Here is a 13,856-nt window from a genome sequence, read left to right on the forward strand (position 1 = left end):
TTTCTTTCTTTCTTTCTTTCTTTTTTTTTTTTTGAGGCAGAGTCTCGCTCTAACACCAGGCTGGAGTGCAGTGGTGTGATCTCGGCTCACTGCAACCTCTGCCTTCCAAGTTCAAGTGATTCTCCTGCCTCAGCCTCCCGAGTAGCTGGGACTACAGGCATACACCACCACGCCCAACTAATTTTTGTACTTTTAGTAGAGACGGAGTTTCACTATGTTGGCCAGGATGGCCTTGATCTCTTGACCTTGTGATCCACCCACCTTGGCCTCCCAGAGTGCTGGGATTACAGGCGTGAGCCACTGCACCTGGCCGAGAACCCTACTTTCTGTCCTGTGGTAATTTTTTTGCTGTGGTCCTGCCTAAACTAAAATTCCATTTATGCTAAGATGTGGTATGGTGGGATAAGGAGGAAGTTTACAAAGGGCATGAGGAAACCTCAGGGTAATGAGTATGTTCATTATGTAGATTGTGGTTATGATGTCATGGATATATACATATGTTAGAACCTCAAATAGTATACTTTATGTGCCGTATATTGTATGACAAACCTCAATGAGGCTGAAGAGAATACTGAATTTAGTTCTGACCACTGGGTAAATTAAGCTTCCACCTCAAATCTTTTATAGCATGTTCTCTGTAAGAGCACCCTCATTCTTTATTGAAGAGGGAAAAAATACTTATTCCAGTGTACTTTGAAGGTTTCAGAATACCTTTTTCTGACATCCCATTTCATCATACCAAGAACCCTGTGGGAAGCAGATGAGAAAAGATAGTTTTACACATAAGACCTAGAGCCGGCTAAATAACTTGCCCAGCATCACACAGCTTAATGGGGGAACAGCTAGGGACCAGAATCCAACTTAACAAATTGTATTTTCTTTATCTCACTTTATCTCATTTTCTCATGCAAAACTATGGCTGTGTTATCATGAGAGTCCTAAAAGGCACACTGTGGATTATAGTTCACCCTCTCTTTTTCAAGTAGTGTTTATTCCTGTGCAGATACTGCAAAGTAGCTTTTGTTTGGGTCTTTTTTTTTTTTTTGGAGACAGGGTCCTCACTCTGTTGGCCAGGCTGGAGGACAGTGGCGCAATCTCGGCTCTTTGCAGCTTCCACCTGCCAGGCTCAAGCAGTCCTCCCACCTCAGCCTCCCAAGTAGCTGGGACTATAAGCGTCCACCACCTCATTCAGCTAATTTTTGTATTTTTGTAGAGACAGGTTCTCATCATGTTGCCCAGACTTGTCTCAAACTCTTGGGCCACCCACCTCAGCCTCCCAAAGTGTGTGCTAAGATTATAGGGATTACAGGCATGAGACACTGTGCCCAGCTATTTCTTTTTTTTTTTTTTGAGATGAGTCTAGCTCTGTCACCCAGGCTGGAGTGAAGTGGCGTGATCTCAGCTTACTGCACCCTTTGCCTCCCAGGTTCAAGCGATTCTCCTGCATTAGCCTCCTGAGCAGCTGGGACTACAGGCGTGTACCACCATGCCCAACTAATTTTTATGTTTTTAGTAGAGATGGCGTTTCACCATGTTGGCCAGACTGGTCTCGAACTCCTGACCTCAAGTGATCCACTTGCCTTGGGCCTCCCAAAGTGCTGGGATTACAGGCTTGAGCCACCATGCCCAGCCTATTTTTTCTTAATTATAGTTAAAATGCTTATATTTTAGAACAAAGAATAATGTATAATGAGAGTAGTAGAGAAAGGAATAAATAGGGCCAGACGCAGTGGCTGATGCCTGTAATCCCAGCACTTTGGGAGCCTGAGACAGGTGGATCACCTGAGGTCAGGAGTTTAAGACCAGCCTGATCAACATGGTGAAACCCCATCTCTACTAAAAATACAAAAAAAATTAGCTGGGGGTGGTAGCGGGTGCCTGTAGTTCCAGCTACTTGGGAGGCTGAGGTGGGAGAATCACTTGAATCTGGGAGGCAGAGGTTGCAGTGAGCCAAGACTGAGCCACTGCACTCCAGCTTTGGCAACAGAGACTCTTGTCTCAAAAAAAAAAAAAAAAAAGAGAAAAGACTTAGTAGGTTTGGCTGTAATAATGTATGCAATGAAAAGTTTTAAGAGATTTTTGGTACTGTTTAATGGGGGTAATTTTCATACCTAGTAAGGAAATACTGGTTCCACAAATATTATCCAGTTCTTATATGCCAAGAGACATCTTCATATCCCAAGCACTGATTTGATCCCCAAGTACAGCAGATGTGTTTTCCTTGTGATCTAAAGTAATTACATGACTTGTCTTAAACTTCTTTGGGTATTTAATTCTGGGCTTTTTGCCACTCTCAAAACATCTAATACCAGATAAAGACTTCTTGCACTGTGGCCGAGCACAGTGGCTCATGCCTGTAATCCCAGCACTTTGGGAGGCCGAGGTGGATCACTTGAGGTCAGGAGTTCAAGACCAGCCTGGCCAACGTGGTGAAACCCTGTCTGTACTGAAAATGCAAGAATTAGCTAAGTGTGGTGGCAGGAGCCTGTAATCCCAGCTACTTGGGAGGCTAAGGCAGGAGAATCACTTGAACCTGGACGGCAGAGGTTGCGGTAAACCAAGATCGCGCCATTGCACTCCAACCTGGGCGACAGAGTGAGACTGCATCTCAAAAAATAAAAAAAGACTTCTTGCATTTGCCACAGTAGCGGTTTTAGGTCAAATATAAGGAATCCTTGATGACTTAATGATTTATAAATATGCAGATTACCTTGAGTTGCAGTGTAGGTTGGAAACATATGATGGAGAAAAGTTTAGAGTTATGAAAGATGACTCCAGAGTGAGTTGAGAGGAAGCAAGGAAGTTCTGAGTACTTACGGTCTTCAGTCAAAAGCATCTTGAGCATCATCGGGAATCTGACACTTTTCCAAGGCTTCTCGGATGGTTTCTGTTAGTGTGTGGATAGGCAGGATGGCATCAGGATTCTCTTTGCTTTTTCATGAGCTAACTTGCCATTGGGAAAGCACTGTCTGATACGTTGAGGGGAGCGGGGTGGACAGTGGAAACTCAGTGTTGCAGAAATTCAGGCTAGCAGACAGTCAAGCAAATATTCTCTCCCACCTCACTGCCTTTTACTTTTCTCTCTTTCAGGAATCCGGTCCGTGAGTTTCTATGAGCACATCATCACTGTGGGAACTGGGCAGGGCTCCCTGCTGTTCTATGACATCCGAGCTCAGAGATTTCTGGAAGAGAGGCTCTCAGCTTGTTATGGGTCCAAGCCCAGACTAGCAGGGGAGAATCTGAAACTAACCACTGGCAAAGGCTGGCTGGTGAGTAAGCCCCTGCCTGAGATGACTGCTACACAGTAACAGAAAAATTATCTTCCTCTACCCCTCAGCCCCCACTGACACACCATCTACTCACACTTTTTCACCAGTAAAAGGCACTCCTTGGAACAGGAGAAGACTTCCCCCTGATCTTGCTTTTGTGTCTCTACGTTACCTGTGGGAAAACTGAGGCCCAGTAAAACACACTGGTTGACTTAGGATTTTCCCCAAGGCATAATAGAGGAACCTCCCACCACAGCTGTCAGTGAATTTTTTTTTTTTTTTTTTTTTAGACAGCATCACTGTGTTGCCCAGGCTGGAGTGCAGTAGTGTGATCATAGCTTACTGTATGTAGCCTTGAACTCCTGGGCTCAAGCAGTCCTCCTGCCTCAGCCTCCCAAGTAGCTGGGACCACAGGCATATGCACTATGCCTGGCTAATTTATTTTTTTTAGTAGAGATGGGGTCTCGCCACATTGCCCAGGCTGGTCTCAAACTCGTGGGCTCAAGTGATTCTCTCACCTTGGCCTCCTAAAATTCTGAGATCACAGCCATGAACCAGTGCGCCCTACCTCCAGTGAATTATTCAAGTGTTTGGTTCTTTCTCCTGTGTCTAGCAGGTGGAGGGAAAATAGAACTTTGGTTCGAACTCTGCTGAGAAGAACTGAGCCTTGTATAGCAATTCTTCAGCTGCTCCATTCTTCCCTAATGTTTAGTTGGAAAAATGAGGCCCCGATTCCCATGAGAATCAACCAGCGAATCTCCTGACATGAGGTTGTACCTGTAGAACCCTGTTCCCTTAAGGAGACCAGAAAGCATTCCTGTCCCTTCCTCCCCCTTTTCCTGCCCCATGGCTAGAGGTGCTAATTGTAGTCCTTTTCTCTTCCCATAGAACCATGATGAAACCTGGAGGAATTACTTTTCAGACATTGACTTCTTCCCCAATGCTGTTTACACCCACTGCTACGACTCGTCTGGAACGAAACTCTTTGTGGCAGGAGGTCCCCTCCCTTCAGGGCTCCATGGAAACTATGCTGGGCTCTGGAGTTAATGACAACTCCCCAAATGCAGAGATTTACACTAACTTCCATCCTCAGTTTCCTTGTTTCTTCTGATTTTTTTTTTCCTAATTGTGTGAGGCTCTTGTGTTTTAGTGGGAACACCAAAGTTTGCCTGTAGTTTAGGCACTTAATAGGAAGAAGCTCTGTACAGAAATCTGAAGGTTGTTTGGTTTTTTGTTTTCCCCTTTGGTAATCAAAATTTTACTATCTTTTATTCTGGCTTTTCAACCAAACATTGTTGCTAATCCCTATTTTTCTTTAAGTGACACACATTCTCCCCTCTCTGGCTTCTTTAGGCTGAAATGACATAGTCATTCTCACCCTTACTTCACTCTTGAGAGGTAGGGCTCCTTTATAATTATATGGTTGCTGTCAGACTTTCTGTGAAAGTTTGGGAGCTGTGTGTGTGTGAGAGAGATCTTGTCTGTGTGTGTGTGTATGTGTGTGTGAGTGTGAGTGTGTGATCTTGTGTGCCTGTAGGTACTGTGTGTCACTGAAATTACCTGGAGTGAGGATTACTTGTAATTAAAATATTTATAAAAGAAACAACTTTATTCACAGAGTCCAGCTTTGGGACTAGTCTGTAACTTGTTTTATAAAGTCTAACAACACTGATAATAGGAAGTAAAAACAGAAAGGAAAAGAAATTACCACTGGGAAAATCTTTTGAGTTAGATTGCAGGCTTCCTGGGGCCTCCTGTGCCAGGACTGCAAAGTGATCCAGCCCTACCTGTCTTCCCACCTGTGTGTCCCCCGTGTGGGAAGCTGGTGTCACTTCCCCTTCCCACCCTCACATCTGCTTAGCCAGTAGCCACACCCCTAAAACATCAGACTCACCATCCAGGTTCAGCTCTAGAGGCTGCAAAAGGCTTCATGGGACTTGGTAAAGAGAATCCCCATCCTAGCTTCTCTCTCCATCCCCTCAAGACCTGATCTGGTGTTTAAGGGGCCTGGAGCTGGGAGTCTCAAGTCTGCTAAGGTTCACATCCATAGTCCTCTTGGCTTTGAGGAGAATCCTTTCTGCCATTCTTCCAATCTCCTCAATGGGTTTTGCTTTTATTTTCTAAATTGGGTTAAGTCTAAGAAGGTGGGGGTGAGCAGGGGGTTTATCTGTGTGTAGTGAGTGCTTCATGTGTGGAATACTCATTTTCCCACTGCAGCGGGACTTGGGGTTGAAGCCACCCCTCCTACTCTGCTGGCTTAGCCCTGAGATGGTGACAGGCTGGCCTGCAGTCAGCGTCATTGTGCATGTAACAGCATCGATGTGATTAGTAATTTGTCTGTTCCTCCCTTGAACTGTGTGTTTAGTCTGGGGTTTTTTAACTTGCAGGCGACTGACTGTGATGTCCACTTGTTCCTTGATTTTTACACATCATGTCAAAGATAACAGCTCTTCCCACCCACGAATTCCTCTAAGCACATACTCTGCTTTTCTGTCAACATCCCATTGTGGGGAAAGGAAAAGTCATATTTATTCCTGCACCCCAGTTTTTTAACTTGCTCTCCCAGTTGTCCCCCTCTTCTCTGGGTGTAAGTAGGGAAATTGGAAAAAAATAATATATATATCCTCCTTTTAATGGTGAGGGGCTGCTGGAGAGGAGAGACAGCAAGTCCACCCTAACTTGTTACACAGCACATACCACAGGTTCTGGAATTCTCATCTTCGAACCTAGAGAAATAGGTGCTATAAACAGGGAATTAAGCAAAATGCTGGATGCTATAGATCTTTTAATTGTCTTAATTTTTTTTCTATTATTAAACTACAGGCTGTAGATTTCTTAGTTCTCACAGAACTTCTATCATTTTAAACTGACTTGTATATTAAAAAAACAAAAAAAATCTTCAGTAGGATGTTTTGTACTATTGCCAGACCCTCTTCTGTGATGGGTAATGCATTTGATTGTTTGAGATTTTCTGTTTTTAAAAATGTAGCACTTGACTTTTTGCCAAGGAAAAAAATAAAAATTATTCCAGTGCAAAATGGTGTGAGTGAGTATTATGTAGCCAGGAGCCTGCAAAAAAGGCCCCACATGACTAATTGGAAGGTTGGCTTGAGCTGTTGGGACTGCTTGTGGCAGATGGAGAACACAAGCACTACCTCCAGGTTAAAGGCAGGTCAAGTGCAGACACAGATGCTAAGACCTGGTAGGTCCAGGTCCCCAACTCTAGCCCAAGATCAGTTGCTCTGAGGCCTAGCTGCGGGTGGATATGCTCAGGGTAGCAAAGTAGTGTGATGTTACTTCTCTCACATAAGTAAGGGTTGGTAATAGGCCCTGTCTGCTTGGATGGTGCCCTGAGAATGACTCTGAAAGTGTTTGCATAGTACTCTGGGAATAGGATATTATTATTTTTTGTAGTTGGAACCATAGACCTTCACTGCCCTTTGTAAGGGGAAGGCACAGTGACCAGAGTGATGTTTTCCTAGAGCCTATTTGGAGCTGTAGCTGAGAGAAACTGCTAAGTCATACCACCCTTCTTCACACAGTCATCTCCGGGAAACCCACCAGGGCTGGGCCGCAGAGCCTGGCAATGCCGCCCCTATTCTTCTGCCACATGGTACTTGTTCTTTCCAGGGCAAGCTGGATGCAGCTGCTCTGTGCACCTGCCTTACAGACTGACTGGTTCAGAACATGACACATGGGTTCCTATACGGTCAAAGGCTGCAAGACAGGAAGGGGAGATGAGTAAGTTAAAGCAATTTGAGAGGGCTCCCCAGAGGAAACGAGTTACATTTGGAAAGGGCTGAAACTAGCCTTTCCCAAAATGAATTTGGAAAGTATTTGTAAAATCTTCATTGTCGGCTGGGTGCGGTGGCTCACACCTGTAATCCCAGCACTTTGGGAGTACCAGGTGGGTGGATCACCTGAGGTCAGGAGTTTGAGACCAGCCCAGCCAACATGGTGAAACCCCATCTCTACCAAAAATACAAAAATTAGCCGAGTGTGTTGACAGGTGCCTGTAATCCCAGCTATTGGGAGGCTGAGGCAGGAGAATTGCTTGTACCTGGGAGGCAGAGGTTGCAGTGAGCCGAGATTGTGCCACTACACTCCAGCCTGGGCAACAGAGTGAGACTCCAAAAAAAAAATTGTCAAATCATTTTTGGGAAATGCAGATTAGAACAAAGGCAACTTCATTCCTTTACTGTCAGGTTTTTTTTATTTTTAAAAATTGGAGCCGGGCGCGGTGGCTCAAGCCTGTAATCCCAGCACTTTGGGAGGCCGAGACGGGCGGATCACGAGGTCAGGAGATCGAGACCATCCTGGCTAACACGGTGAAACCCCGTCTCTACTAAAAATACAAAAAACTAGCCGGGCGAGGTGACGGGCGCCTGTAGTCCCAGCTACTCGGGAGGCTGAGGCAGGAGAATGGCGGGAACCCGGGAGGCGGAGCTTGCAGTGAGCTGAGATCCGGCCACTGCACTCCAGCCTGGGTGACAGAGCCAGACTCTGTCTCAAAAAAAAAAAAAAAAAAAAAAATTGGAAAGGAGAGCTTTATTTCTCAAAGGGTTGCAGTCTGCAGGGTGGCCATTCTGACAAGTTGGGAAGTAGAGCTTCTGGCCAGAAGTCAGAAACACACTCTGAGTGAGGGGCAAAGGGGACAGGAATTTATGTTGAACAAGGTGGCTGAATATATATATTTAATAAGCTATAGGAGGAGTCATGAATATTTATGAAAGGAAAAAGGTACACATGCACAACTGAACTCTCAGGTTTTTGGTATTTTACTATAGGACTTGTTCCATAGAACATGCTCAAAGAAAGGTGACTTAGGGGATATGGGGTTGACTTGGCCTAGGCCTCTGGCCTCCATGGAATCTTGGCCCTGCTCCCATTTTCCAGCCAGACTCTCCAGCAAAGCATGTATCACAGAAGGGCTTTGTGGACTTTATAGGGTCCCCTTTTTGCCAGCAGTCCCTACTCCCTTCTGTGAAAGAACTTCTTGTTCTCTCTCAGGCCACATGCCACATGCCTTATTCCAAATAGTCTACTGGCTCCTCCTCATCCTTCGGGTCCTTTTACAGGAGGCTTTGGAGCTGAACTGAATTCTTAGCCCTTCATGACTTGTTTATGCTCCAAGTCCCTGGTCCCCTGCCAACTCTAATTGATTATTGATCTGGCCCTGTGTTCCTAATAAAGCTAAAGACTGCCCCCAGTCCAGGCCACTCTGATCCAGCTGCCATTCCTAGTGCAGGTACCCAGAAATAGCAAGTCAGGATGTCCATACTTGTATCAGCACCAGGGATCAATCTTGTAGGAGTTAGCCTATGATCCAAGTGTTTTTGTTCCGCTTTTCAATTGGCTGGTGTCTAGAAGACAACAATGAGGGGCGGAGGGTTGTTATTTGCTTCATGCTAGTTCATTCACATCTTTCTTCATGCTAGCGTGCTGAGATAACTGAAAGGTTTGGGAGGATAGAAACATAGGTTGCTAATTCTGGAACCAGTGATGAAGACAATAAAAGGCTCAGGTTTTTTAGCTTGGTTCTGCCCTTAGCTCCTCCAAAGAAGAATCCAATGAAAGAAATGTGAGACATAGGAATACTACCACTGGAGAGAAAGGTGTGAACTGAACTCAAGATGGAGATGGAGTTGTGAGCTCTTTTATGATTCCTCTCTCCAAGAGACATGTGGACTATCAGAATCCCCCTGGGTTGGGCCTCACATCTGAACACTCTTCTTGATTAGTGTGGAATTGCCGAAGGCAGGATTTTTAAGGGATAATACTATTTAACAGTACTCAGGCCGGGTGCAGTGGCTCACGCCTGTAATCCTGGCACTTTGGGAGGCTGAAGTGGGCAGATCACGTGGTCAGAAGATTGAGAAACCCTATCTCCACTAAAAGTACAAAAAATTAGCTGGGTGTGGTGGCTCGTGCCTGGAATCCCACCTACTCAGGAGGCTGAGGCAGGAGAATCGCTTGGACCCAGGGGTCGGAGGTTGCAGTGAGTCGAGATCATGCCACTGCACTCCAGCCTGACAACAGAGACTCCATCTTGGAAAAAAAAAAAAAAAGGTGCTCATAGTCACATGTTTACTGTGCTTCTTGTTAAGCTGTAAGCTGTAAGGTGTATTCAGAGATATAATTAACATCACTAGTGCTATGGACAGGAAGAAAACAGATGATCAACTCATACCTTAAAATAAACTAGCCAGGCGCGGTGGCTCAAGCCTGTAATCCTAGCACTTTGGGAGGCCGAGATGGGCGGATCACGAGGTCAGGAGATCAAGACCATCCTGGCTAACACGGTGAAACCCCGTCTCTACTAAAAAATACAAAAAAAACTAGCCGGGCGAGGTGGCGGGCGCCTGTAGTCCCAGCTACTCGGGAGGCTGAGGCAGGAGAATGGCGTAAACCCGGGAGGCAGAGCTTGCAGTGAGCTGAGATCTGGCCACTGCACTCCAGCCTGGGTGACAGAGCGAGACTCCATCTCAAAAAAAAAAAAAAAAAAGAAAAGAAACTGAGCTGGGTATAGTGGCTTACACCTATAATCCCAACACTTTGGGAGGCTGAGGTGGATTGCCTGAAGCCAGGAATTTGAGACCAGTCTGGCCAACATAGTGAGACCCCATCTCTACAAATAATTAGCCTTGCATGGTGATGCCCACCTACAGTCCCAGGTACTTGGGAGGCAGAGACAGGAAGATCACCTGAGCCCAGGAGTTTAAGGCTGCAGTGCGCCAGGATTGTGCCACTGCACTCCAGCCTGGGCAACAGAGTAGGACCCTGTCTCAAAAAAAAAAAAAAAAGAAAAGAAAAGAAACTGACCAGGCTCAGTGGCTCGTGCCTGTAATCCCAGCACTTTGGGAGGCCAAGGCAGAAATTGCACGACACTAGGAGTTCAAGATCAGCCTGGGCAATATAGCAAGACCTGATCTCTGCACAAAATTGAAAACTTAGCCAGGCATGATGGTGCACAGGAGGAGCGTTTGAGCCCAGTAGTTTGAGGCTGCTGTGACCTATGATTGTGCCACTGCACTCCAACCTGGGCAACAGAGCAAGACCCTGTTTCAAAAAAATAATAGGCGAGTAACGGCTGCTCATGCCTATAATCCCAGCACTTTGGGAGGCCGAGGTGGGCAGATCATCTGAGGTCATGAGTTTGAGACCAGCCTGGCCAACATGGCAAAACCCCACTTCTGCTAAAAAATACAAAAATTAGCCGGGTGTGGTAGTGTGTGCTTGTAATCTCAGCTACTCGGGAGGCTGAGGCGAGAGAATCGCTTGAACCCAGGAAGCAGAGGTTGCAGTGAGCCGAGACTGCACCATTGCACTCCAGCCTGGTCGACAGAGGAGACGCCATCTAAAAAAAAAGATTCTCCCCTTGGGCCTCGAGAAAGAGCACGGCATGAGACTGGCGTCTTGATTTCAGACTTCTGGACTCCGAAACTATGAGAAAATGACTCTGTTGTTTTAAAACCCACCAAGTTAGGCCGGGCACAGTGGCTCATGCCTCTAATCCCAGCACTCTGGGAGGCCGAGGCGGGTGGATCGTCTGAGCTCGGGAGTTCAAGACCAGCCTGACCAATATGGTGAAACCCAGTCTCTACTAAAAATACAAAAAATTGGCCATGCGTGGTGGCATGCACCTGTAGTTCCAGCTACTTAGGAGGCTGAGACAGAATCGCTTGAACCTGGGAGACGGAGGTTGCAGTGAGCTGAGATTGTGCCACTGCACTCCAGCCTGACAGAGCAAGACTCCATCTCAAAAAAAAACAAAAAACAACCCACCAAGTTTGTGGTAATTTAGGAGTATTCTGAGGAATTTTTAGATACCAATTTTTGTGAAAACACACTAGATTGAAGGAAAATATTTTCTCTTACAGTAATACACAGATGAACTGTAATATTAGTGCTAAGACTTAAAAAAAGCAAAAAGTAAAGCTCAGAACCATGATTGAATTGATACTAGAGGAAGTGATCATCAAATCTGCATACCATTGGCTGCTTTTTCCTACCTATTTCAAACTATCTCCACCTTTTTTTTTGAGAGAGTTTTGCTCTTCACACCCAGGCCGGAGTACAATGGTGTAATCTTGGCTCACTGCAATCTCTGCCTCCCAGGTTCAAGTGATTCTCTTGCCTCAGTCTCCCGAGTAGCTGGGATTACAGGCGCACACCACCACGCACGGCTAATGTTTGTATTTTTAGTAGAGACAGGGTTTCACCACATTGGCCAGGCTGGTCTCAAACTCCTGATCCACCACCTCAGCCTCTCAATGTGCTGGGATTACAGGCGTGAGTCAACGCACCCAGCCGTTTTTTTTGTTTTTGTTTTTGTTTTTGTTTTTTTTTGAGACGGAGTCCCACTCCGTAGCCCAGGCTGGAGTGCAGTGGCCGGATCTCAGCTCACTGCAAGCTCCGCCTCCTGGGTTTACGCCATTCTCCTGCCTCAGCCTCCCGAGTAGCTGGGACTACAGGCGCCCGCCACCTCGCCCGGCTAGTTTTTTGTATTTTTCAGTAGAGACGGGATTTCACCGGGTTACCAGGATGGTCTCGATCTCCTGACCTCGTGATCCGCCTGTCTCAGCCTCCCAAAGTGCTGGGATTACAGGCTTGAGCCACCGCACCCGGCCTTTTTTTTTTTTTTTTTTAAAGCAGAGCCTCTCTCTGTCACCCAGGCTGGAGTGCAGTGGTGCAATCTCAGCTCACTGCAGCTTGTGCCTCCTGGGTTCAAGTGATTCTCGTGCCTCTAGCCTCCTCTGAGTAGCTGGGATTACAGGCGTGCACCACCACACCTTGCTAATCTTTGTATTTTTAGTAGAGGTGGGGTTTTGCCATGTTGCCCAGGCTGGTCTCAAACTCCTGGCCTTAAGCAATCCACCTGCCTCAGTCTCCCAAAGTGCTGGGATTACAGACTTGAGCCACCACACCTGGTCAATGTTGTGTTTTTGTTGTTTGTGTTTTTGTTTGTTTTTTCTTGAGACAGAGTCTCACGCTGTCGTGAGGCTGGAGTGCAATGGCGTGATCTCGGCCCACTGCAACCTCCACCTCCCAGGTTCAAGCAATTCTCCTGCCTCAGCCTACGAAGTAGCTGGGATTACAGATGTGCGCCACCATGCCCAGGTAATTTTGTATTTTTGTTTCTTTTCTTTTTTTTTTTTTTTTTGAGACAGAGTCTTGCTCTGTCACCCGGGATGGAGTGCAATGGCATGATCTCGGCTCACTGCAACCTCCGCCTCCTGGGTTCAAGCAGTTCTCCTGCTTCAGCCTCCCAAGTAGCTGGGACTACAGGCGCCTGCCACCATGCCTGGCTACTTTTTGTATTTTTAATAGAGACAGGGTTTCACCATATTGGCAAGGCTGGTCTCAAACTCCTGACCTCATGATCTGCTCTCCTTGGCCTCCAAAGTGCTGGGATTACAGGCCTGAGCCAAGGCGCCTGACAATTTTTTTTCTTTTTTCTAAATAGAGTCTCAGTCTCGTCAGACTGGAGTGCAGTGGCGCGATCTTGGCTCACTCCAACCTCTGCCTCCCCGGTTCAAGTGATTCTCCTGCCTCAGCCTCCCGAGTAGCTGAGTCTACATGCCCGCGCCACCATGCCCAGCTAATTTTTGTATTTTTAGTAGAGACAGGGTTTCACCATGCTGGCCAGGATGGTCTTGATCTCTTGACCTCGTGATCTGCCCACCTCAGCCTCCCAAAGTGCTGGGATTACAGGCGTGAGCCACTGCACCCGGCCTTACTGTGGCTTTTTTTTTGAGACTGAGTTTCGCTCTTGTTGCCCAGGCTGGAGTGCAGTGGCGTGATCTTGGCTCAGCGCAACCTCCACCTCCCAGGTTCAAGTGATTCTCCTGCCTCAGCCTTCCTGAGTGGCTGGGATTACAGGCATGCACCACCATGCCCAGCTAATTTTGTATTTTTAATAGAGACAGGGTTTCTCCATGTTGGTCAGGCTGGTCTCGAACTCCCAATGTCAGATGATCCACCCACCTCAGCCTCCCAAAGTGCTGGGATTACAGGCATGAGCCACCACGCCCAGCCAGTGTTTTTTTTTTAAACAGAGACAGGGTTTCACCATGTTGCCAAGGCTGATCTCTCGAACTCTTGAGCTCAAATGATCCTCCTGCCTGCCTTGGCCTCCCAGAGTGCTGGGATTACAGGCATGAGCCACCGCACCCAGCCTATCTCAACATTTTGAACTTGTACTCTAAGACATTATTTCAAAGTGCAGGTTGTAGAGTTTTAGGATGCTTTCTCATCTTGAATTAGCCAAGAAAATGTACAGCTATCTTGGGCCTCCTTTGATAGCAGAAGATAACAGGAGATCTAGCTAAGACCTGAGATACCTAAACTTGCCTTGCTATGGAATCTGCCTTGCAGGCACCTGGGCAGACCTGGAGTTGCTAGCCAGGATGTCGTAGGATTCCCAAAGATGATGGAGGATGCATGAGTCGTCACAGATGATGTCAGCATTGATATTATTGTTCTGAGGCCACCAGTTTATATAACTGGTGACTGTGGTCTTTATCAGGAACTCTTAGTCTATCAAATAGTATTTATGGTGTTGAAAAATTAGTATTATTTTTTGAG

General features: G+C 46.5%; 1 protein-coding gene across 2 annotated transcripts in view; it reads left to right on the forward strand.

Annotated features, from left to right (window-relative positions):
• DCAF12 (DDB1 and CUL4 associated factor 12) overlaps nucleotides 1–6,307 on the forward strand; it is a 34,696-nt gene extending 28,389 nt beyond the window's left edge. Inside the window, exons 8-9 of one of the 2 annotated variants that reach the window (XM_025359410.1) lie at nucleotides 3,091–3,269; nucleotides 4,158–6,307. In XM_025359410.1, the coding sequence (XP_025215195.1) occupies nucleotides 3,091–3,269; nucleotides 4,158–4,316 (338 nt within the window). In that variant the 3' untranslated portion in view covers nucleotides 4,317–6,307. Of the gene's footprint in view, nucleotides 1–3,090; nucleotides 3,274–4,157 lie in introns of both variants that reach the window. The other variant, XM_025359411.1, reaches the window with a different exon arrangement.
• The last annotated feature ends 7,549 nt before the right edge of the window (nucleotides 6,308–13,856 follow it).

The sequence above is a fragment of the Theropithecus gelada genome, chromosome 15, assembly GCF_003255815.1.
Source record: "Theropithecus gelada isolate Dixy chromosome 15, Tgel_1.0, whole genome shotgun sequence".
Lineage (NCBI taxonomy): Eukaryota > Metazoa > Chordata > Mammalia > Primates > Cercopithecidae > Theropithecus > Theropithecus gelada.